This window comes from Podarcis liolepis (assembly GCF_965112155.1).
Source record: "Podarcis liolepis genome assembly, chromosome: 5".
Lineage (NCBI taxonomy): Eukaryota > Metazoa > Chordata > Lepidosauria > Squamata > Lacertidae > Podarcis > Podarcis liolepis.
The window spans coordinates 39,813,793-39,838,565 of NC_139556.1; the positions used below are offsets into that span (position 1 = coordinate 39,813,793).

At 39.6% G+C, this 24,773-nt stretch overlaps 2 protein-coding genes across 3 annotated transcripts in view; both read left to right on the forward strand.

Annotated features, from left to right (window-relative positions):
- TBC1D12 (TBC1 domain family member 12) overlaps nucleotides 1-3,865 on the forward strand; it is a 45,031-nt gene extending 41,166 nt beyond the window's left edge. For both annotated transcript variants that reach the window (XM_083503068.1, XM_083503067.1), the window contains 2 exons: nucleotides 756-1,014; nucleotides 2,189-3,865. In XM_083503068.1, the coding sequence (XP_083359194.1) occupies nucleotides 756-1,014; nucleotides 2,189-2,257 (328 nt within the window). In that variant the 3' untranslated portion in view covers nucleotides 2,258-3,865. The remainder of the gene's footprint in view (nucleotides 1-755; nucleotides 1,015-2,188) is intronic.
- Nucleotides 3,866-6,153: 2,288 nt separating this feature from the next.
- On the forward strand, nucleotides 6,154-23,280 carry NOC3L (NOC3 like DNA replication regulator). The gene is made up of 21 exons (XM_083503062.1): nucleotides 6,154-6,295; nucleotides 7,024-7,231; nucleotides 9,373-9,490; nucleotides 10,262-10,419; nucleotides 10,519-10,581; nucleotides 11,249-11,376; nucleotides 12,444-12,605; nucleotides 12,966-13,059; nucleotides 13,428-13,603; nucleotides 13,793-13,921; nucleotides 14,549-14,680; nucleotides 15,716-15,796; nucleotides 16,363-16,463; nucleotides 17,050-17,122; nucleotides 17,198-17,261; nucleotides 17,823-17,894; nucleotides 18,208-18,389; nucleotides 20,047-20,175; nucleotides 20,754-20,851; nucleotides 22,013-22,097; nucleotides 22,197-23,280. The coding sequence occupies exons 1-21, from the start codon at nucleotides 6,287-6,289 to the stop codon at nucleotides 22,326-22,328; spliced, it is 2,394 nt and encodes a 797-aa protein (XP_083359188.1). The 5' UTR covers nucleotides 6,154-6,286; the 3' UTR covers nucleotides 22,329-23,280.
- The last annotated feature ends 1,493 nt before the right edge of the window (nucleotides 23,281-24,773 follow it).

Consider the following 24,773-nt stretch of genomic DNA (forward strand, 5'->3'; position numbering starts at 1 on the left):
GATAAACTTGCAGCTGAAGTTTGATAATACAGATAATGGGCACTCTGTAGAAATTTCTCCATTCTGTGTGGTTGAGGGGGGCGGGGTGAGCAGTTGTTGGGGCAAGTTGGGAACACAATTCCCATCTAGCTGTGATTGTCGGTGTCTAAACAAACTTACACAAGTGAATGTCTGCTCATGCAGTATAGCTTTCCCACCCCTCCTTCTCTCTTGCAGCTTCTTGTACCATTCTCCCTCCACCAGGAAAAGCTTGGTACGGGGGACTGCAGTGGATTGGGAGGGTGGAGATCAGGGAAAATTTGCAGAGTCAGCTTGTGTGAGTGGGATACCTATCGGTGTGTCTTTCCCAGATCCAAAGTATTAATGGACTTCTAAATAAAATACCCTCCTGCCAACCTAGCAGTTCGAAAGCACGTCAAAGTGCAAGTAGATAAATAGGTACCGCTCTGGCAGGAAGGTAAATGGTGTTTCCGTGCGCTGCTCTAGTTTGCCAGAAGCGGCTTAGTCATGCTGGCCACATGACCCAGAAGCTGTACGCCGGCTCCCTTGGCCAATAAAGCGAGATGAGCGCCGCAACCCCAGAGTCAGCCATGACTGGGCCTAACGGTCAGGGGTCCCTTTACATTTACCTAAATAAAATACCACTGACAGTGAAGGAGCTCAAAGTTCACAGCACAAAATTGATGGCATGTAGTTTGTCCTCATGTTCCTGATACTTCTGATTTCCAAAAAAAAAAAAAACCCCTACCCCTCAGGATCTTCACCCTGTACAGCAAGTCACTACCCCTTGATCTGGCCTGTCGCGTCTGGGATGTCTTTTGTAGAGATGGAGAAGAATTTTTGTTCAGAACTGGATTAGGAATTCTTCGGCTATATGAAGATATCCTCCTGCAGATGGACTTCATTCATATAGCACAGTTTCTAACAAAGCTACCTGAAGACATCACGTCGGAGAAGCTCTTTACTTGTATTACATCTATTCAGATGCAGAATAGTAACAAAAAATGGGCTCAGGTAAGTGTTCATTTTTATTATAAATGAATTGGGTCACATTAACTGTTGATTTTCTGCCCTCAGAAACATGTTGCCTAGGACAGCTTAGCGAGAATAAACACAGTAAACAATTAAAATAATGAACATACTTTCTCTCTCTCTCTCTCTCCATACACACATAAAATAATATTAAACCATCAGCAGAAATACAGTAAGCACACAGCTTACATGGGGAATAGGCTCTGGGGTTCTGTTTGCAAAGGCAAAATCACATAAAATCAGGAATGCCCCTGGAACAGGACCCCTCCCAACCTCTATCTGTCCAAAGCTGGCGTGCTGAGTAGGCCTTGCCCCCCACGCATGATCTCGGGATCCTTGCGGGGTCTTACCAGAGGCTGGTAAGCAAGGTAGAGGGCTTAAAAACCTCCCACCTTGCTTAGCAGGTTCTGGGAAGGTCTCATGAGGGCCCTGGTGTGTTCCTGCAAGATGTGCTGTGTCTGCATGGGGAGGCAGTACAACTTGCCTACCTGTCATTTTCAGGAGGGGGTGGGGCATGGCTGTCATGATGAGAGAAACCATTCAAGGCCCCTGCAGTGTTCTGCTACTTCATGGGTGGTGTACTGAACTCTTATTAAATGGGAAATACCTTTAGCTACACTTCCTTAAACTCAAAGCATTTATATTTTAACCCTATGGCAAACTACTACACAGCTACAGTGTGCAGCAATATTTCTGTTGTAAATTCTTGACGCCACAATCGTCATCTAAGGCCCTTCTTTGTGTGCCTCCTGCTCTACAAGAGTCCCAAAAGAGCAGGTGGTGTAAAATGAACAGTGTATCTTTCCATATTAAACCCTTCTGGAGGCTAAAATGGAAAATTAGCTGTGTTGTTTTAAATTGTGGATAACCCTTGCTGACTGGAGAGCAGAAAGAAGGGCTTCATGTGATTCTAAGGCAGACCATTTTCAAGAGTCATGGTGCTTTTTCATTCCCTAATTTCTATTAATCACTTGGGGATTGATACTTTGTATATTGGGTTACTCGGGGGGGGGGGAGAGATGGAGTGGGAATGAAATAATCTTCAGTGATAATGATGGATGCAACGAACCTGCAATGAGGTATCAGTATTGATAAAAGTTAATGAGAGATTGAATAGTGTCTGATTTTTAACACTTACCTAAAAATCAATTTGCAGGTGTTTGCATCATTAATGAAGGATAGCAAAGAAGGGGACAAGAACCATAGTCCAGCACTAAAAAGTTAATTTCAAGTTTATTGGAAATAATAAAGAAACCACTTGCTTGTTAAAGGATTCTAAACATCTTATCAATGAAAACCACTAAGAAGAAACAGCTTGGGAAGACCTAAGGAAGAGACAGTATTTGACTGAGTACAGTGGTGGAATTTGATGAAATGTTCACCCTGTTGCCAGTATTAAAGAGCTTTTTGTGGGAGGAGCCCTTTTCACAGGAAGCAAAACAATAAAAACTTATGAAACTGAGAAAGTGGCTAATGCATATTTAATATTTAAAGTTGAATGCAATAAAAATTTGTAATAACTTTTGTTGGTACTTTAAATTTTTAGGGATACCTTTTTTATGATGATCACAAAGGCACTTTTGGGAGGAAAGCAGGCGTTTAAAAAGTAAGGCCCAAAAACTGCTACCTGAACCAAACATTTTGGTACAAATACCTCCAAAATTAACCAGTGAAATTCTTAGGACCAAATAAGTTTTTTTGCTTTGGTATACATGCCAGATAATAGGAGGCTTTATATATGTCTTGCTAAACTCCTTTTAAACTGCAGCTTCACTCTTCGGTTAAATGAATGTACGTAAGGTGGAACAGAGTATGCTGCGTCAAGTTTTGCCGCAAAGTCATGGGCAAAAAGTCTTTTGGCCTAAAGATGGCAGTGGTTAAGAGAACTATTTTAACTGTGTGCTTGTATAAGCAACTGATGGGTTTCTGGAATTTTGCTTCCTGAAGTACTTGGTAGGTAGCTTGCTTACATTACAGAAAAATTGGATTCCTATTCCACGAAAATCAGATCAGTTCTTGATTTATTTTTTAAATCAAAGTGACTTATACTTGATGATAAACACTAGTATAATTAATAAGCTAGTGACAAATGCTTTTGCACATTTTAAGCAATGTTAATGTGAAAGTTTGAGTCCCTGTATATTAAAACCTTTCTCACTTAAATGCAAAATGGAATAGTTTTGAATTGCAGTGTGTACAATAATTAATACCCTAAATCCATACTGTCAGTCACATCTAACATCAGCACTGTACTGTAAATGTGATCTATGGAAGCTCTTAAACTTCCTTCACACTCCAAAACATTTTAAAAATGACATTTGAACTGGAGGGAGATGGAAAGGATACCTCTTAAACTCTGAGCAGCTAATGCTTGTTCTTTCTAAATCCATTTTGATAGTATTAATGTAAATAAAAATGCATTATGATTTTTTTTTTGTACCTGTTCCCTGTACGTGGAAATGAAGTGGAAATTTATCATTGCATTAAAAAATTGAAAGAAAAGAGAGACTACTTCAGCTGTCAAGTGTTAAAAGAAGTTGCAGAACCGGTTTTAAAGATTTGGGTTACAGTATGTTGGAATATTTATGTATCGTTATCAGATTTAAAACTACACTTTATATTACTTACAACATACAATTTGAAGTTAAAATGTCTTTCTTTTCTTATGTATTTACTTACTTGGTTCCCGTGTATGTCCTCTGTTTGGGTTCTCTTGTACAGTTTTCTTACTTTTCAAGTATACACATGTATATAAATTGTAAATAGAAGGTATTTTGCCTTCATTCAAGACCACTAGTAACTATTCCTATGTAAATAAAACTTGTAAGCAGAATGAGTGATGTCTCTTCATTTAATTCTCCCGCTCAGATGCAAAGCTATATTGAAAACTTCTGAATCTTCAGTAGCTTCTACAGATTTATATTTCAGGCATCATGACCCCATCTATAATGGAAGCTGGGATTCTAAGGGGTGACATTTTAAAGTCTACAAATAGAGTTCTCGGTAAAAGGTTATGATTGGTTGAAACCTCACAGGGAATTACAATCCTTCTCACAAACATTAACTCAGTTTGGAACAAGTCTGTGCAAAACTATTTTTTCTTAAACAGAGTGGCTAAGCAGCTGCCCTGTGCCAGGGAATGTCTTGGCAGAGAAGCAGAACCCAGAGAAGCAGAGCTCAGACATAAACCGTAGGGGTTGTTTTTTTTACCCATCCCTGTTTCATATGCAAATACCTGTCCCATTTAGTTCCTAAATGTGGTAGTTTGGTACAAACCTAAGGCAGCTGCCTACAGCACCAAATGTAAAGTATAATTTTTAAAAATCAGGATAGATGTATAGCATCATTACAAATGAACAGATTTTTTTCAGGATTCCTCACACAGACTAAGAAAGAATACTGATTTCTGCGTTTTTTTTATCCCATGGTTATCAGAGTCTGGATGCCTTGACAAGGGATACACTGAGAATGCTGGCACCATGATTTGGGGTTCTTGAATAAGGCAAGCCTCAGTGTGGAAGACATGGGGTATGCAATGAAAGCATTTCTTCATAGATTTTCTATGATGTTTTATGTAAATGGAGTGGTTCTGTTGAAAGGCCCTTTTGCTGCTGTGGGGACTGCAGCAAATGCCTTTGGAGCCGGAACTGAGGTCAGCATTCCGAGAGATAAGTTCTTTGATAAGTACACCCATTGCATGAGTGAGTTCCATGAGACGAGCCAGGTCTGATAGGTGTAAGACTTGTGAATTAATTCCAAAGCAGTGTTCTTGTGAAAACTTAGGCCACAGACTCCCCTGAAGCAGGCTGAGGCTTAAAACAGTGATAGGTACCTGAGCAGAACAATTTAAATAATTTTTTTCTATTTGTTGCCATCTGCATTTAGAAACCACCTTTCTGCTATGTGATGCTGGGTTGAAGTAATACGTAATTGTATTCTGAAGAATACTTTGACATGTCCCTTTCTGGCTAAACCTCTCTTAAATGTTTAGCATGTACTTTTTCAAGATATTGGCACGGAGAGCTGAGCTGCCTCAAACCCACGTACTTGCTTATAGCAGTTTTTGCTAGTCTTAGAAAATGCCAGGCAAGTAATTTGCTATAATTGTTTTAAAGCTTAAAACTGTTGCTATAGAATATATTCATGACTGCATAGGATCCATGCAAGTGCCTCACCCTCTGCTATTTTGTACCCCCTTCTATGGGAAAAAGGAAGCACTCAAGATCTTTGGTTAAATGAAATTCGTGTTTTAAAACCCCATGTGCAAATCTTTGGGTTTCTAATGCCGCGTGTGAGATATTGTACCTGGGCCAATCAGGCTATAGCAGGCAGGTTATAGGTCTGGACAAATGTAGGTAAACACTAGATTGGACAGCACTGCTATTTCCTAAAATAAGCTTTGCTTTGTTCCTTGATAATGTGCAGCTCCACAATCGCAACCGTTTTCTGTCCCCTTCAGATGCAGCCACTGAAAGTATTGGCGCTAGTCTCCTCATTGTCCCATTTATTGGCAGGTGGGGGAAGTCAGAGGCACAAAAATGAAGCCTGCCACGATTTGAGAATGCTTAATATTGGACAATCTCTGGTGGGGTAGGAGGCGTTAAACCTCATCTTTTCCTAACCTTTTTTTGTTTAGGCATCTTAAAGCCTGTCCCTACAAAAACAAAGCCTTTGTACGGGGGTGATGCAGATACTTCTCCATCCTCAGTCTGGCTCTTGTCTAGCAGATTCAGAATGGGAATCGGTCCAAATCTTTCTACAATTTCTACTCAAGTATTTTTATTTATTTACTTGATGGGTGTGTGTGTGTGTGTCTGTGAAGCTGCCTCCCCCCCGCTACACCCAGGGAACCAGCGATGGTCCATGCATGGGAATTTGAGCAAAAAACCCAGAAAGCTCCTCCTGGTCTCATTTTATGTCTCTTCTCCCCTCTGCGACTATATATTCTGGGACCGAGCCCCATTTCAGCCTAACCCACCCCTTTGTGCGCCCACGAAAGCGCTCCTGTGGGCTCATAAAAAACCCTGAGAAAGTGAGTCGTCGCTGCCCGGCGATGGGCTTGCAGGGAGAGATGCCTTTTGCCTTCCTCCTCCTCCTCTCCGACAGAGGTCGCTGTGGGGAAGCAGGATCCGCCTGACCTCCTGATGGCTTTTCCGCCCTCTCTTTGTCCGGGGAGAGCTACTTCCGGTGCCTCGCGTGGCTGAGGCGTGTTGGTTTGCTCCGAGCGTGTTCGCCTTCCTTGCTTTCCGCTGCCATGAAGCCGGTGAGAGAGAGAGAGAGAATTGGGGTGGGGGTTGAGATTTGGGGGGCGGGCGGCTGCTTTGGCTGTGGGGGGGAGGAAGCCTCGGGATACCCTGACGGGGTTGCTGGTCGGCGCTTGGGCAGCAGGAGGTGGAGCGGAGGGAGAAATGGCGAGGCGCCGCGGGAGCGGCTCGTTCTGGTGGGCTTGGCGGAGGGACCGCGGCCGGGAACAGCCTCGTCGTTAACAGCTACGTTTACCCCTATCTCCCCCTCACATGTTGTTGGACTACAACTCCCGTCGTCCCTCCTGGCTAACGCTGGCAGGGAATGATGGGAGTTGTAGTCCAGCACCCTATCGGTGTGCAGAGTGGCTCCTCTGGGGTGCGCGTGTGATTTGGAAACTGGAATTTTCAGCGATAGCATTTATTTTTTCCCATTTACAAATCACCTTGCATAATTTGGCTTTTTACTTTAGGGTTCCTTAGCCTTTATTTCTCTTAATCCAAATCAATCAATTGCGTTCTTAAAAGTAGATATTGCGCCTTAATCAAACTAGTAGCGTGTCTTCCATCTATCCCACATCTTCTTTCCCGTGTGATGTTAGCTTAATATTTCCATCTCGAGCATTTCAAAAACCTTGGCCGTCATTTATGCTGCTGCTGCTTAAATGTTATAAGGCTTAAGTTAAAAAGGTCTTAGGAATATTATGGATAGATGCGTGTCAACTAACACAGCCCTTATCGCCTCCAGAGAAAAAGCAAAAAACGGGTTCCAAGCTTCCGCAAGCTGTTGAAAACAAGTAAAATAAAACTTGACAACAAGTTAAAAAACAAACAGTTCAAGCAGCAGAGTACTGCCAAGAAATACCGAAAAGAACAAAGGAAGCTCAGACAAGCTGTCAAAGATGCTGTATCCAAGAAGCCAATGCCTTTGGAGGATAACAAGAAAAAACATCCAGGTGAGACTGGTTGTGTGTGTGTGTGGTGAGGACATAATAGTAATAGGCTTCCATGGTATCCGGAGGTTTTCACTACGGCACAGAATATGAGGTCCCCTTTTAGATTGTGACCCTTTATGTGATCGAAGTGCTTTTCATAGTGTAAAATGTTATACATATCTCAAATTAGGCAGTTCGCATGTGAGCGATGCAGGTTATTGAAGTAAACCTTGGCAGTTAATAGGCTGGATGCAGCCTGCAGCAGTTGCACCATCTTTCGGTGTTCCCCACCCCACTAGAGCATTTTCTCATAATGTTTTGATTTTGATAACTAATTCTAGGGACTGATTATATTTTTGAGCGGTGATTCTCAAAATGAAGCTGCCTTACCCATAGAATAAATGTAAGTAACAGGGATTCTGATACAACAGGTCATCCATTGCATCTGAAAAAAATGGGCTTGAGTCCACGGAAGCTTGGGCCATGAGAAGGCTGGAATTCTATACTAACTTACATTGGGAGTCAGTCCAATGGGACTTAATTTTAATACACATGTATAGGATTGTGCTTTAATGTATAGATTTTTATTTAGTGCATAATTCTGTTTCCACCTGGACAGCTGGGTATGTCTGGGTAACCTACAAATAGAGCATGATGGGAACCAGCTCTTCTCTGTGTTGTTGTTTTTAGCTTCCAGTATTTGGCATTTCAAGGTATTATGACTAGTAGTCGTTTAATTCTACCCAAATTTCTAGCCCATCCAATTCAAAAGGCCTGTGGTAGATAACAGCACTTATGAGTAATGTTTTGAATTATTCATTTAAAAGTTGGGGTCATCACATTAGTAATTAAAAGTAAGTAAAGATAGTCTTCATATAGTTTTTTTCAAGGCAATCCATTTTTAGTGCAACAAAATTTAGTGAGGAGAGAGACTCCATCAGGCAAGGCCTCTTTCCACCTGCCTTGCCCCACCCCCCAGCCCTGGAAGTCCTCATAAGGAAGCTGTGCTTGGAGGAAGAAGGAGGGGGGAGAGACTTCATCAAGCAAGGCCTCCTTCCACCTGCCTTACCCCACCCTCCAGTCTCTGCTTCTCAATTTGTATTGTATTATTTTATGTACTGTGGCTTGCCATTGTTTTCTTAATTATAGTTTAGAAATTATTTATTGTAACTGTTGAGTGGATTTCTGTTTAACTTTTATATGTTGATATTATTATTTTGTATAATTCTAATAATTGTTGAAAGTTACTTTTTGATGTAGGTTGCTTATTTTAGTTTTATTATCACGTTTTTGTATTGCATTAGATTGTTGTAAGTTGTACATTTTTTTTCTTCAGTTTGTAAACCACCTTGAGTATTGTAAGATAGAAAGATGGTATACAAATAAAAAAAGGTGATGATGATGATGATGATAATTGAGAGTTGCTCAGTTAATTGTATGAAATCCAGATGTCTTTACTCAAGGAGTGCTTCTGTTTCAGTGACTGTACTTTTCCATTATTCAAACTGCAAAATATTGTTGCTTTGGGAATATGGAAATGCTATGTGGAGTGAAGTACTATTGCAGTGGATAGTGTCCTTGATGATACAGAACTGAAATGGCTAAGCCCACATTGTCTTTGGATTAAGTGATCACTCAGGAGCTAAGCAAAGATTAATGCCAAATCAGTCTTTGGCATTCTGTGAGTGAACATTGAGATCATGCTCCCTCTTGAACATGGCCATTCCCTCCCAGGCTCTGGTCCAGGTTTGAGGCAAACCATAGCTTGCAGACTGTCTGAACAGCTGAAGCATAGTTTACCTGGAAGCCATGATTAGAAACCAACATTTTACCAGGCACACATGAGCTCTACAGAGAGCAATATAGAGGTAGCAAAATGCAGTTGGATTCTACATACAGGGTGTCCTTTAAAAGAGGCCCCGTGGATACAGAGTACAGTACACATGTTCCACAGGGCCTCTTTTAAAAGACTCACCCTGTACATAAAGGTAATTGTTTACTCACAAGTGTTCTTTTATATTCTCATCCCTCGTTAAACTAATGTGCCACAGTTGTGCCCCTCATTCAACAAAATCAAAGTAAAAGGTATTTCCATCTGCCTTTTGTAGTGTGTATCTCTCTTAGTGCCTCTGAAGTTATTCTGATTTTATTTGCCTTGGCAGAAAGGGAAGAAGAAGAAGAGGAAGCTCTTCCTCTTGATATGATGGATGAAGATGATATGAAATTAATGGAGGAACTTGCTCAGAGGGCATCTTTTATAACACGAGATCTTTCTTCCAAGTAGGTGTTTGCAAACTAGGGAATAGTGGATGTTGCAGCACTTCTGTTGTTTTATTTGTTCTTTGAGAGTTTATTCAGCGTATGTTGAATCTAATTTTGCCCCTCAGTGTCAGACCTTTAATACAAAAGGCCATAACAGAATAGGCCTTTTCCCTGCATGACTAAGTCTTCTCTGCTTGAGTGTTTTACTATTCCAAGCAATATCCCCTTCTCTGTGTAATAAGTTTTTTTTTAAAAAAGAAAAGTCAGAAGTATGTGCTCAAGTGTTGCAGAGAATGAGTTCACATATTCCATATGGGAGGGAGGAAGGGACAAAGATAGAAGTTTGATGGTACATTAACAGTAGCATGGGTAGTTTGCAGAAGAATTCCATTGCTCTTTAAAGTTCAGGGCATCTGTGACATTAATGGAATCAAAAACCCTGCTGTAGTTATACTTGCTGTGAAAAGAATCTCTGCTTGGCATTAGCTTGGGCTAGCTGTTTGTAGAAAATGTAATGTAATGGAAGCACTTAATAAGGCAGAAGGGTCTGGATAGTGACAATTTCATTTGTTCCCATTGGTAAATCACAGCATTTGGAAAAGCCTTCAGTGGCAGATAGTTTGACCAGTTTAATCTTTTTTAAAAGTCTGATTAAGTGGCATTATAGAGAAAATTGTAAGTTTGTTTTCATTGTAACTATTCCTTTGTAGTTCTGTTTGTGAAAATATTTTTATATGTAAGAGTTCTAAATTATCCATATGAGAGTCTGACAAGTCTTTCACTTTATAGTGAACCTGTTCATGCCAAGAAACGTAAGAGCGAGAGTGTGATTGAGAAATATGAGAAGAAGCCAAGGCGCATGCAGACTGAGCCTGAAAAAGAACTTATTCATCTGCTTCCCATCAAAGACAAACGTGGAATTATTCCACAGACCATGGAAAAGCCAGGTGAGGCACAATCAAGATTGCCAGGCAAGCTGTCAGTTTGATTTAAGAACTGGATCATTCACAATGCTGAATTTTAAAAGAGCTTGCTCTTTCTTGTAGTTAAAGAGGAAGAGGAAGAGGAGGAGAAGGAGGACGAAATAGAAGAAATGGAAGAGGCACAAGGTATTTAAGACTTTAAAAAAAAGATTTTGTACAGATTAAATATTAATGGACATTCAAATGGTGTTACTGTTCTTGAAGCATATTAGTGTAAATTACTTCATTGGTTCAGAGAACATTTTGTGGTTTGTCCTCATTGCTGAGTTACTGGATAGAGCAAGTAAAATAAGTATAATACTGCCAAAGAAATGAATTGCTCTTAAAGTGTTTCCAGATGTTGCGTTTATGGAGTCAACCTAAATTGAATAGAAACCTGACTAGGGTAGCTCACAAAGGAGAATGGAAACCTAAACTATTATTTGAAAGTCTTGGCTGAATACAACTGAATGCCACCCCCTGAAAAACCCAACCAACTCCTAAAAGGTCCGTTTACCTGAATAAAGGTTTGACCAGGGGCTGATGAGAATGCCAATGGAAGTTTCTAGTCTCTATTTCAAATGTCCACCCTTTCCAGCTCTGGTGTGGAGGCACACACACGTGCATACATACCCTCTAAGACAGGCTTCCTCAACCTTGGCCCTCCAGATGTTTTTGGCCTACAGCTCCCATGATCCCTAGCTAGCAGGACCACTGGTCAGGGATGATGGGAATTGTAGTCTCAAAACATCTGGAGGGCCAAGGTTAGGGAAGCCTGCTCTAAGACATGAACAGCGTTTTTCTTTATCACCAGCTCTTGAAGAACCATTACCTGTTCTCACTGCTGAAGAACTGCTAGTTCATAGGAAAAAGAAGCTACAAGAGAAAAAGATGCACATAGCTGCCTTGGCATCTGCCATCTTGTCTGACCCAGAAAATAATGTAAGTAACATTTCAGTTGAGTTGAAACTGGCCATGCCATAAAAAAGTAAGAGAATGAGTTTTACATGCCAAAGATTCAGATGCATCATATTTAGTGTGGAAACAAATGTTGGCTTTTAATGGCTTGGCACAGTGAGGTCTCACGGGTTATGTGCTGTTGTTCATGCTCTCATCTCACAGATTTTGTGTGATTGCCTTCTGGATTGGAAGGGATAGTTTCCTTTCCTTTAGGCTCCTTTTACAGTATTTCTCTTGGATGCTGTTGAAACAGTTTTATGCATGGAATTAAATGAATACCATTAACTTTGCTTTTATTTTTTCCTCTCAACGTTTTTGCCATCCTTTTGAGAAGTTGTTCCCTAAAAGCAATGTTCTGTAACTGCTTCACAGGCAGTACTTCAATTTAAGAATTTGACTTGTCACACACTCACACACACAAAAAAAATCTCTGGAGGGAGATTAAAATCTGAAGTGAAAACAGTTGGCAGTGTGAAACTGCAAACTGAAAGGTTTAGAGAGACAGGAAGAGCCCGTGGGTTCCAGGTATTTTCCATTTGAAAGGTAGCCACTGTGATTACTGCTTTTGTAATTGCTGATGAAAACAAACTGGTCCTTGCCAATTGTGAGACTGTGTCTTTTAGTCTTTCCAGGGTACATTGGGAAGTAGACTTGATGTGATCTGGCAGTTTTCATATTGTCTCAGAAGGTGTAGTTGTTTGGTTAAACTAAAACCCCACCACACAAGCTAAAACAAAAATCAGTGGGGGCATGACCTCAGTTTTGGGAAAACCTAGCACCTCCTCACTGATACAAATCCATTAAAGCTTCATTTGAAAAATGGGTGATATCACAGAAATTGATGGTATAAAGATAGAGTGTTACTAAAATATTTTACACCATATGAATATCTAGAATATGTTGTGATCTTGAATTCTGTGTGCATGTTCTCTGAAGATGGCAGTAGTTGTTGCTCCTCACATTACAATGACAGTGTATGCATAAATTTTGTCTGGTTTACCTGTAGTTGCCAATTATATTTCATGGTTATGTCATCCTTGCTTGAGCAGATAAAGAAGCTGAAAGAGTTGCGTGCGATGTTAATGGAACAGGATCCCAATGTGGCCGTGATTGTGCGAAAGCTGGTGATGATTTCTCTGATGGAGCTTTTCAAAGACATTACTCCATCTTACAAAATCAGACCTTTAACTGAGAAAGAGAAAAACACAAAGGTGAGGTTGTAGTATGTTTCAGAGTAGCTTGATGTCAAGTTGGGAGGGTAATACAACTTGTTATATTTATGGAGGAAGAAATTAAGAGTTTTTATCTATGAAATTATTTCTTTCCGTAAAAATAGCCCACAGTTTTTAAGCTTAGTTGTTGAAATGTTGGCATTTGGGGTACCAAAAATGAAGAGTACACCTTTCTCTCAAAACTGTTGGGTAACAAATTTTCCCAAATACTTCTTGTAAAGACTTAAAAATAGATACTGCAGATGGTGACATCTTCTGAAACTTAAATAAATGTGTTGCAGTTGTCACACAGTAGATTTATGGCAAGATGTTTTACATTGTTTCTTTGTTTATCCACAGGTTAGAAAAGAAACTCAGAAATTAAGAGAATTTGAAGAAGGCATTGTCAGCCAGTACAAGTTTTATTTAGAAAATCTGGAGCAATCTGTGAAAGGTACGGCAGGCAGGGTGTATGGCTGAGGATGGGGATATGCTCTTAAATGTTGAGCGCTAAAATTATTTTGTTGTTGGAAATAAGCAGCTATTGGTAGTATCCCTAACACAAAGCATGGAGAAGATCCCCGATTTAAACTCTAGAATCTCAACTCTTGATCCTGAGTTGCAGGGCTAGGAAAGTATTTTTCCTAGTATTTTTTTTTAAAGGATATGGCATTGTGTGTGTGTTTTCATTCTAAGCCCTATGTGTCATTGTGGCAGGAAATATGCAAGTAATATATTTTTTCCCCCACCTGGAAATAATAGTAGTAATTTCAGAAGCTGGGATGGCAAAATACTCAGGCTTTTATGCAATATTTCACTTAGATTGGAAGCAAAGGAAGCTGAAGAAAAGCAACGTGATTTCACTAAAAGCATACAAAGGCCTTGCAGAGATTGCTGTGAAGTGCTTGTGTGAGCTGTTGGTGGCCCTGCCTCACTTCAACTTCCACAATAATATTATTGTACTCATCGTGCCACTCATGAATGATGCTTCAAAACAGGTAGGCATACCCCATAGTCATGACAGCAGCCGTTACTGGTATATTGAAATATTGTATGTCATTTCAAAGTAAATATGAATCACTTTCTGGAAGGGTAAAAGTCTTTGTTCATGGCATTTTACATTTTTTTCATTCAGAAAGCAGTGCTGGTTGAATAAACACTGATAATCGAAACTTCCAACTTTCCAGATTTCTGAAATGTGCTGTGGTGCAGTAAAGACCCTCTTCAAGCAGGATAAACTTGGCTATGCCTCCCTTGGTGTGGTGAAGGTGATTTCTGGCCTTGTGAAAAGCAGGAATTATGATGTTAGACCTGAGGTAAGTTCCTTCCTTCCTCTCCAGTGTGGAGCAATAGTTAAAAATGGACTTTAAATATTTACTATCCTTATTGAAGTACAGTGGTGCCTCGCAAGACGAAATTAATTCGTTCTGCGAGTTTTTTCGTCTAGCGAATTTTTCATCTTGCGAAGCACGGTGTCGGAAAAGTTTTGGAAAAGCTTCAAAAATCACCAAAAACCTCAAAAAAGGCTACCACACCGCGTTCTATGAGTTGCTCCTCGAAGTCAAGTCGCAACTGTATTAACGGTGTTAAGAAAAAGGAAACAAACTTGCAAGACGTTTTCGTCTTGCGAAGCAAGCCCATAGGGAAATTCGTCTTGCGAAGCAGCTCAAAAACCGCAAAACCCTTTCGTCTAGCGAGCTTTTCGTCTTGCGAGGCATTCGTCTTGCGGGGCACCACTGTACTATGGCATATTATTGCAAACAAAAAAACACACCAGTTGTTTCCCAAACGTTACTCTTTCCATTCTTCATGAGTTGTTGGCAAGGATGGCATTTATGCGTATGGATATAAAAGAGAAAGAAATGGTCTCAGGCAGTTTTATGTTTTGTAAGATCTGTGCTTTTAATGAATTTGAGAAATAAATGTTACTGGATTATCTTTAGGTGCTAATGACACTAATTCACCTAAGAATTAAGGAAGTAGAAGTGAAAAAAGATGCAGAAGACATCACGCCAAAGAAGAGGTTCATGTCTTATCAAGAGAAACGGAAAAATCTTTCAAGGATGCAAAGAAAGGTACTTCTTACACTGTAGTGTACACATATATTTTGAATTTCATTAGAAAATGGAACGGTTTCTGGCTTGTATCCAAATAACTAACCAGTGAGTTCCATTGTCCAAGAAGATTTTGAAACAACACTTCCTCAAGACGTCCTCCTTTTGAAACTATATTATGATTTGGCGAGGAAGTGACTGCTGTTTGAGAGATAGTATAAAACAATAAATCTCAGCTGAGCTTGCTGACATTCTTGGGTGCCCCTAAATTAGCTCTTGGGTTCATGTCTCAGGACTTTTGTTTTGTGGCCATGTGAACACTGCAAAACACAGTTCTGCAGATTGTTTCTTGCTGGTTATGTATGGGAAGATTTTTTGTTAAAGTGATCCCATCATGCTTTTGCTGCTGAGAGGCTTTTAGTACAGCTGAAAATAGTCCCACTTCTGTTTCTCATGTTGCTTTAAACATCATGGTCAGTTCACATATAATCAAAATCATGGTTTGGGGCTACATGGGCAAACCTCCATGAGACAGAGCAAAGCATTGGGCTCGTGCACACACCTCACTTCTTCCCACATATCTGGGATAATGGTTTCGGTTGTGTTTTCCTCAGTCTCTACTTAGCATTGTGTATAAATTGGAGGTTAGATCATAGCTGTCAACATTTTCCTTTTTTAAAGGGAAATTCCCTTATTCCGAATAGGATTCCTTGCAAGAAAAGGGAAAAGTTGACAGCTATGGGTTAGGTTCTAAACAAGCCAGCTTCTTTAGGAACTAACAATGGTTTAGAAGTTTTTCAAACAAGGCCTGCGTTTCCAATCCAAATTTGCAATTCTGGTTTGGAGAGCAAGCATTTGATGAAAAGCCAGTTAGGTTGCCTGTACCAGGAAGAAGCAACTATCTGACCACTCATAGTCCATAAGAGGAGGAAGGAGCATGCGGCATGTTTCTGATCAGAGACGTTACATCTGAACTGACCCAACGACTGCAAAGTAATTACCTTAATACTACCAGAATCTTGTCTTTTCTTACAAAAAAGCCTTGTACATTTTCAGTGGAAGAAAGCAGAAGAGAAACTGGAAAGAGAACTCTTAGAAGCAGAAGCCTCAGAGAGCACAGAGAAAAAACTGAAACTGGTAAGTATATTTTCATGAGTGTGGTGTACTGCTGAGTTTTGTATTATGCACAAGTAAAATAAGACCAGATATTGCCAATTGTAATATTTGTTTCAAATTCTTGCTTTGGTTCTGTGGTTCCTTAGAAATAAGTTTCTAGTCATAAAATGTGGGTGGGCTGTATGCACAGTAAACACAAAGACTGATACTATAAGCACGGATTTATCCCTCATTGTGGTTAATCTTTATTATTAGTAGTTGTTTTTACTCAGCACAATAGTTGAGGGAGTATAAATAGTGCAATAACAGACTAGTGGTCTGTTTTTTTCCTTGCAATTCAATAATTACTGGTTTAGGGCATTATGTATTACAATAGGGGTGTCTATCCACAGCTATCCCTGCTATGATTCATAATGATGTAAACCAGTAATTAGGAACTGATCTTGCTAGCAATTAAGTAATCCTAGGAAATTTAAGGTGGTTTTTGATTAATGGCTTTCAAATCCAGGCAAGTGTGAACAGAACTTAAATACGGTGAACTCGGAATTATCCATATGTGTTCATTTGTGGGTGTCTTTTCTCTACAGCACACAGAAACCTTGAATATTGTATTTTTAACTTACTTCCGAATACTGAAAAAAGCACAGAAGTCTCCCCTTTTGCCTGCTGTGTTGGAAGGCCTTGCAAAGTAAGAATTTCAAAGCAATTTTTGAGTGACCATTCTTTATAAAAGTTCCTAACAAGGCACATTATATCAACATAAAAACTTTCATTGAAAAGGTTTTACTGGAGTAGGCTCATTGCAATTAATGGAGCTAAATTGATCATGTCCACTAATTTCAGTGGGCCTGGGTAGAACTTAGTTAAATGCAACCCACTGCTTAAATTTGTTTAAACACTTCGCTTAAAATTACTCAGAAAAATTAAATAAAAATCAGGGTAGAAGAAAGTTGGAAGAATAAAAGCAATTGAAATTCAATGCAGTTCTAAAATAACATTGCTAAAAAGTTTGGTATGTATTTCATCTGTTTCATGCGTTGCTTGTATAGCATCCTGTTTTGTTTTCAAAATGATAGCTGGCAGATGGAGGAATGCTGTTCTTTTTTTGGATTACAAGTAGTGTGTGATTAATGATCATACTGCAAAAGAGAAGACTACTTAAGAATGTTGTTTAAGATAGTTGCACTATAAAACAAACTATAATTGCAATGGCATGCTTTGAGTTTGACAGAGAAATCTTCTGTAAATTCACAAATCTAACTCCTTGATTTTAGGTTCGCCCACCTCATAAATTTGGAATTTTTTGATGACCTTTTGCTTGTTCTACATTCTCTTATGGTCTCAGGGGTAAGTTTATCCTTTGTCTAAAGATATATAAGACTTTTGGTCTGTATCTTTCTGATGCATTTCCTTTATTTTCAGGTGTTAAGCCACAGAGAGAGTCTGCACTGTATTCTTTCTGCTTTTCACATTTTGTCTGGTCAAGGTACAGTTTAATTTTCATATTGCATTTCTTTTGTGATTAGCCTGAATGGGACCATTGCTAGGTTTGTCTGATGGGCTTGAGTGGTCAAAGATTTAACTAAAAGTTCCACCCAAGGAAATGTGATAGACTTTGAGGAAGGACTAGAGAGACAGCGAGAAGACACTTTTTGTTTTGGCTCTGAACCAGGATCAATGTTGCCTGTTTGTTTTAAGGAATCTGAATTCTTCCAGTTGACTTTGCTTGTATATTTGTAATTAAAGGAATATATTGCACAGGTTCAGCCAGTCTCCAGCACGCACTTAGCTCCAGAGGAAACTAAATCCCAGAGCAGTGTTTTTCAAACTTTGGTCTCCAGCTGTTGTTGGACTACAACTCCCATCATCCCTAGCTAGCAGGACCAGTGATCAGGGATGATGGGAGTTATAGTCCAACAACAGCTGGAGACCCAAGTTTGAAAAACACTGCTCTGAAGTATTCCCTTTGAACGTCTTGTCATTTAAGGAAGTAAGTTGTTTTACGGTTACAGCAACAAACCTACTTAACTGGAATTATTTTGGATAGGTGATGTCCTTAACATCGACCCTTTGAAGTTCTACACACACCTTTACAAGATACTACTTAAACTACATGCAGGTAACTCCTTATTTCAATGGTTTCGTAATAACAAAGCTCAAGCACTGTCTTTTATATACTTCTATGGTAGATGGAGTGAAATTGTATGTCTTGGTACTTTCTCTACAGAAATAACCCACCAGTGGGTTTCAGTGGTGTTCTGTAGTGTTTCTTTTTTTGCTAAATAGCTGGTGTAATTCTTAATTGGTGAATCTTTCTTAAATAAATTAAAAATAGAATCGGGAAATAGCGGGTGTCTTCAATCTTTCTGGTGTTCTTTTGGATATATGTTCCTGCATTCAAATGGGTTTTGAACCACACGTGTTGTTTTAAGGTGCTACAAATGAAGATGTGGCGATAGTGCTGCAGTGCCTTGATGTGATGCTCACCAAACGTAGGAAGCAGGTGTCCCAGCAGAGAGCTCTTGCTTTCATAAAGCGCCTCTCCACAGTAGCCCTCCATCTCCTTCCAGACTCCTGCATTGGTATCTTGGCAACCAACAGAACATTAATGCATGTAAGTTCTTTAAAACATAGCTAATGAGACCCTTAAGCTATAGTCCTATTGGGATCTAAAACTGTTGGATGTTTCAAACTCATTCTGTTGAAACTCCTACAGTGTGTAGGCTATTTAGAATATGTCATACCTTCACAAATCTACACACACATTTGTTCAGACACAGACCAGCATAGAGCGTTCCATTTAACTTTTAGTTGTGCCAAGCCAAGTTTCATTCTTGTCAGAAGAGATGGAGTCACTCCAGCATTCTCCTAGGGGTGACATATGTCTGGATTTTCCCGGACATCACTGGAATTTCAAAGGCGGAATTAACATCCGGGGGGGGGGATTTCTGAAAGGCGGTGTTTTTGTAAAAAAAAAAAAAAAAAGCCCAACAACCTTTGGGTTTTCCAAAAAACAAAACAAAACACCAATCTCAACAATTTCAGTGGTTTCCTTTAAAAAACCTCAACAATGTTGTGGTCTTCCTGGTTTTTGAAATATGGCAACCCTAATTCTCCAGCTTTCCTGCCTTGTTGTTTCTTCAGTTATTCTTTCTGCTATGGGCATCAACATCTTAGCTCTTTCATTGCATTGGATTTAGTTTTTAGAGGGGAAATGCCCACTGGGCCCAAGCTGTCACTCAGAGAATCAGGGTCACCTTTTCACTGGAGTTGGCCTAGAACAGTCTGAGGGGTGTCTGTTATAGATACTTCGTATAAAGGATAGCTCCAGGGGCTGTAAGCTTGATGACTGGCAGGTTCAGTATGCTGATGGCAGTAAAGACAATTGTATTTCAAGAACTTGGGTGGTGAGGCTGATTATTGCTTTTCTACTAAGATGCAGGTATTTTAATTGCTGCAGTTTGAAAATGGTGTTTGGATTCTGATCTTGAAATGACATAGTTTGGTTGTTAATTGGAATTTCTTACATATTGGCTGGTTTGCACTAAATCATGATTTACGCCCATGTAGCTGAGCAAGAATGAAGCATTGGGCTTGTACCCCTTCCCTAGCTCTCAAAGAATCTTGACTTTGCATTTCATACAACCCTGGTTTAAAACAAACAGTGGCTAGCTTTCTTAAGAAGCCAAATTCAAACAATGGGCTATTTGAAACTGGCTTTTGAAACTAACCATTGCTTTAAACCAGGGTCTCTAGCACATATGTAATACTTGTTTGAAACTGATACTCAGTTTGGCAGAAGTCCTGCTCCCAGTTGCATTTGATTCGACTGGTAGAGTCTCGTCCATTTAATGCTAAGCGGTGGTTTTAGCATTAGGTGAGAAGGCAGCAATTGTATTTGACTTTTGTAGGTTTCTCTTCTTCTGGCCGCCTACCCTGAGGTAGGCTACAAATAAAATGCTCCTTCCAACACAATGAACAAAATGGTCCACATGTGAAATATTCTTAACATGTTTTGAAAATTCTTACAGCAGACGTGAGTTCCCCAGAGTTGGTTTATTTTGCTTTAAATGAAAGCAGAGACTTTTAACATGATCCATCAGGCCATATACATATTCAGAGATCTTAAGTTTCTTACATCGATAGTTATCTTTTCGGGGAGATGCAATTTTGTTTTCTGTGGCAAACATGGTAACAACTTTGTAATTATTATTCCATTTCACGTAGGACTCTCTTCTTTTTTCCTTTTCTTTTCTTGGATGGTATTGTAGACTTTCCCAAAGACAGACCTTCTCCTAGACAATGAATCTCAAGGGAGTGGACTTTACCTTCCTGAGCTGGATGAACCAGAGTACTGTAATGCTCAGAACACAGCACTGTGGGAACTGCATACTCTGCGGGTGAGTGTCACGGAAGCTAATGTCTTGTTGCCTTATTCAACCCTAGTAACCTAGGAAGCTCTTTTTCTGTTCTGAATACACTTTTATAAAGTCAGAATTTGCAGGAATGAATGTTCTTGAGTATTCTAATTCTATTTACAACATTTTTATAATGCAATTAATCAGTTTTCATCAGTGGCGAATATGATTTTGAACTTCAGTAACTCTTTTCACTCTTTTAATCAGGCTGTTTAGCTCCATCATTCTGCTTTGCACTTTTCTTCTTCCTACCTCATCTTATTTACTGAGAAAGTAATGAGCAGTGATGCATGCGAACCACCCAGCATCTTCCCATCTTCTCCACTTAATTGATCCCCACTGCTAGATGCTTTAACTCTCTTCTTGGAAAAGGCTTAAGATTCCCCCGTCATAATTGTCTTGCATCTCATGGGATGTTTAACCAGTCGAGCTTTTGTTCCTAAAGCGGAGAGAATACAATTTTGATGATAACCTTTAGTTCAAATAGTCAAATGCATTACATTAATATAGAAAGGTTTACATTCCCAATTTCTCATCAGTGCTCTCTCCCTAACCCCCAGAGACATTATCACCCAGTCGTTCAGAAATTTGCAGCTCACCTTGTGGCTGGTGCCCCAGCAGAAGGATCAGAATCTCTTGGGCATGAATTTAGTCGGAGGTGAGAGAAAGGTGTTTGCTTTGAAAAAAAATGTGCATAGATTCAAAAGAACAATTTAGGAGCCCGGCTTTCAGTGTGCTGGTACCTCCTCCTTAGAACTCCCTCCCGTAATGTGTCACACAGGCACTGTCTATTATCTTTTTGATGCCTGCTGCAGACCTTCCTTTTCCCACAAACCTTTTAAGTGAAGAATTTTGTATTGCTCTGTATCCGTATAGAATTGAAATTGTTTTTATCGTTATATTGCTTTGGAATGCTTCATGGGAAGTAATTCATAAATTATATGAATGAAGTTTAGCGGAGAAAACCCTGCAGTCTTTTCTGGTATAGAACCAGAGACTCAGCAGCTCACGTATCTATACAGGGGTGGGGAAAAATTTTGACCTGGTGGGCCAGATCTTTATCTCCACCTCACACCCTGTGGGCCAACTTTGACAGGGGGAAGTGCCAGCTACTCATCAGTTGTCAGAGGTCATGATGATGAGGTCATGGCTGATAGGTCTTGCCAGAGTTGAGCCGTGGGGTGAGCATGCAGCAGGATTGAAATCTTCGCTCCTCAGCTGAAGAGTGGAAGCTGCAGTCCTTCTCCCTGGAGGGATCTGCTTTTCCCCCTGAGAAAGATGGGACAAGATCTATTACCTTTTTCTCTCTGTGCCCAGTCAGGTGCTCATGGGGTGTGCACAATAGCTCTTACCCCAGCAACTGGCATTCAGTGGCCAGTTGCCCCTGAACCTGGAAGCAGTACTTGGCTACCATGGCTAATTGTCACAGTAGATGGATCCAGTTACCGAGTTAGCTTGAATGCGAACTAAAGGAGCAGATTTTTTAAAAAATGTAGCTGTGTAATGTTCACTGTCAAGCGTTTTATACAATAATCCTGGATTCCAGTATCAGTGATAGGAAAGGAGGGAAGTGTCTGCATGCAGAAGAAGACTTCAGTCTTGCTCCATTATTCTGTTCAGTGTTTTTTATGTGTGTGTGTGTTCATTTCTTTGTTTGCCTCAATTTTTGACATATTTTAAAGGTGCTTTGCAGGGCTGTTCAACTCTCCAATACAAATACTAAAATTTAGGGTCTTTGGTTTTTCCCCAGTCTTGCTTTAGGACACAATATATTTTTTTTGCAAATAGTATATTAAAATGAAACCTGTATCCATCATAGGTTGCCTACAGAACTTTTTGAGGCCTACAGTATGAAAGGAATGACTTTTAATCCTCGTGTTGCGTCAGTGGCACCCAGGAAAAAGGTACCGCCTTGCACCATTCTCTTCTTAAATCACACACGATGATTGATAATGCAACATTTTGATTTTACTTTATAAAACTGTAACACTTGTTCATTTCAGGGTAAATTTTCACAAGAGGCATCATTTCTGAATGAAGACTTGAATGAATTATTTAAGGTTTATTTTGGAAGGCCAGTTCCACAAGGAGCCCTCGATTTCACAAAACACTTAAAGGGATTGCCAGTTTCCTAAGTATATTACAAACCATTGCAATCTATTTAAAGGAACTAAATACATGAAAGAAATACTCACCTGGTCTACAAATAATTTAAATAAAGTGGGCCTTTTTATTATGGATGCTGGATTTCCAGGAATGAAGAAGCAATTAATGAACAGCCTGTACTTTGGAATTCTAGGACCCCTGATTCCATATTTATTGCTGTAGTTGTTATGGTTTGTAAGCTTTGAGTTTATGTATAATATTGTACAATATTTTCATTGGAAATGGATGATTTTTCTAAAATGGCATGAATTTGAATTGATTCTAGAAAACTATTTTAATTGTATCAATCTATAAACCTTTTTTTAAAAGAAAAAAAGATTTCAGGCCAATCGTTCTGTTGTTATCTCACCTACCTATGATATAAACTATAAGCAGGTGTTGAAAAACAGTGGTGCGTGGATATCCACTCCCACAGAGCACAATCCCACCGTTTTACGTTTATTTTTTAATTTAATGTCTCTATTAAATGGGCTATGAGAAAGTGACTGCAATTAACATTTAGCCCCTCTCCCCCTACATTGAGATTCCCCACACCACAATAGTTTGTACAGTTATAAGGTTACTCTTCCTGTATTGGGCCTAGTATCACAAAAGCAAATGGGGATTCATCATAGCATCTACCAAAAATTTCTGTGCATGGCCTAAGTGCCCAACCAGACATTATAAACAACTGCCTTGATGCTTTTTTTTCTTTTTAAATGACATGTGGGCTAAATGTTAAGTGGGGAAGTCGTGGGACAAGGAAGGCTGCTTAACTCTTTTCCGTCAGCTATTTTCCTGCTTCAAATCTCCCTCCCTACTCCTGCTGATGGAAAAAACCCAACTTTTTAGCAGGGAAACATTTTCTGTAATATTGCCATTTCTTCCTTTAAATTTTGTGTCCCGAGGCTGCTTCCCACTGAAAAATAAAAATTGCACCCAGCTAGGTGTAATGTGTAGTTTTGCCCTAAATTGTAGACCAAGTTAGTATTTTCCTGCTGCAGTGTGAACACAGTGCATCTATTTCAAGCATCAAAAGGAGTAGTGAGAGATGGATAAGGTACGTAAGCATTTTGTTCTGCACATCCTCTTTCTCTCTTCCTAATGGGTTGGTATTCTCTCTTTACTAATGGGTTGGTATTGCTTTATGAACTAATCTTCATTTTCTTTCTAGTTGTTGACCTGCATAAGAGCAATGAGCAAGTAAGCATTCTGCCCTCCTTATTTGCTAGTGGTGAAATGTGCAGATAACTGGAAATACTTTGCTATTCAGGACAAATGTTTTATGGTTGCACTGTATTGTAGCTGAAAGAAGTTTGACAACTTTTGGCTCTTCATTTGTTATATTGGTGATCTAGGTCTCAATTTGAGTGTCGGCCTGCAATCCTAGACTACACACTTACCTGAGAGCAAGCTCTATTGAACTTTCTGGGGCTTACATCCAAGTAGACATAGTGCAGTCTCATCATTTGGGAAATGCAGGTAGGTCACCTCTGTTTCATCCACACTCCCTTCAGTACAGCAGATCAGGGGTTTAGATTGCTCTGCTTGAATGTAACTATTGAAGTCCATGTTTACTAATTTATTGAGACACCTTGTTTAGATGGCAGTACTCTTGTGATAGTAATTCACTGTTGCTGGAGGTAGGAATACTGACAACAACTGCTCCGTATTGGTCACACCCCAAAAAATTGCCACTGTACCACAGCCAAGTGGAAGGTGATGGTGGGGAACAAAAATATGATGTACATATAATTCTTGGGTTTTATTCTAAACACCTGGGAGCAGATTTTTACATTGGTGGCTGTACTGCTATCCAAGCATTTCTAGATGGGATTTTTGGCTCTAGTTTCCATCATGTTCCTAATAGAAGCACAATGTGTGGAAAAGTAAATAAAAAGTAAAAGCAACACCTTTTGAAATTCTCTAGGTAGCCAGAGACCCTTCTTAGTCATCCATAAGGAGTTCTATGATTAAATTTGATTTATTCCACCACCTTCTCTCTAAAGGACCTTATATAACATGTAGCTTCAAATTTAAATGTATGATACTTACTGTTAAACATCTCACATTGACTGTTTAGGTCTGTCTGCTGTTTTCAGAGGCATAGTTTTTCTGGCAAGCCGTGGCTTTAGAGCTTGTCTAAATGCTATGAACTCAAATTGGTGTGTAGAAGTCATATGATAGCACTGTGTTCCATTTACTGAGGCTTTTAAAAAAAATTGTCTTTATTGAAGGATTTTCATAGACAACAAAGGTACATATGGTTCTGTTCTCAGTTCCTAAGAGTCCTTTATATAGGTCAGTTACATTCAGTATAAGACACTATTTTAATACATATTGTGAGGTTGCGGGGGGGGGGGGATGAATTGGAGGGAGGGAGAGAAGAGGGGAGAATGATCTCGTTCTTTTGCTTAGTGTGTTTTGGCAGTGTG

Coding starts and splice junctions, on each gene's coding strand:
- NOC3L (XM_083503062.1), top strand. Junction 12,606..12,965: donor AGAAAGAGAAAAACACAAAG/GTGAGGTTGTAG, acceptor GTTTATCCACAG/GTTAGAAAAGAAACTCAGAA. Junction 17,262..17,822: donor TCACATTTTGTCTGGTCAAG/GTACAGTTTAAT, acceptor TATTTTGGATAG/GTGATGTCCTTAACATCGAC.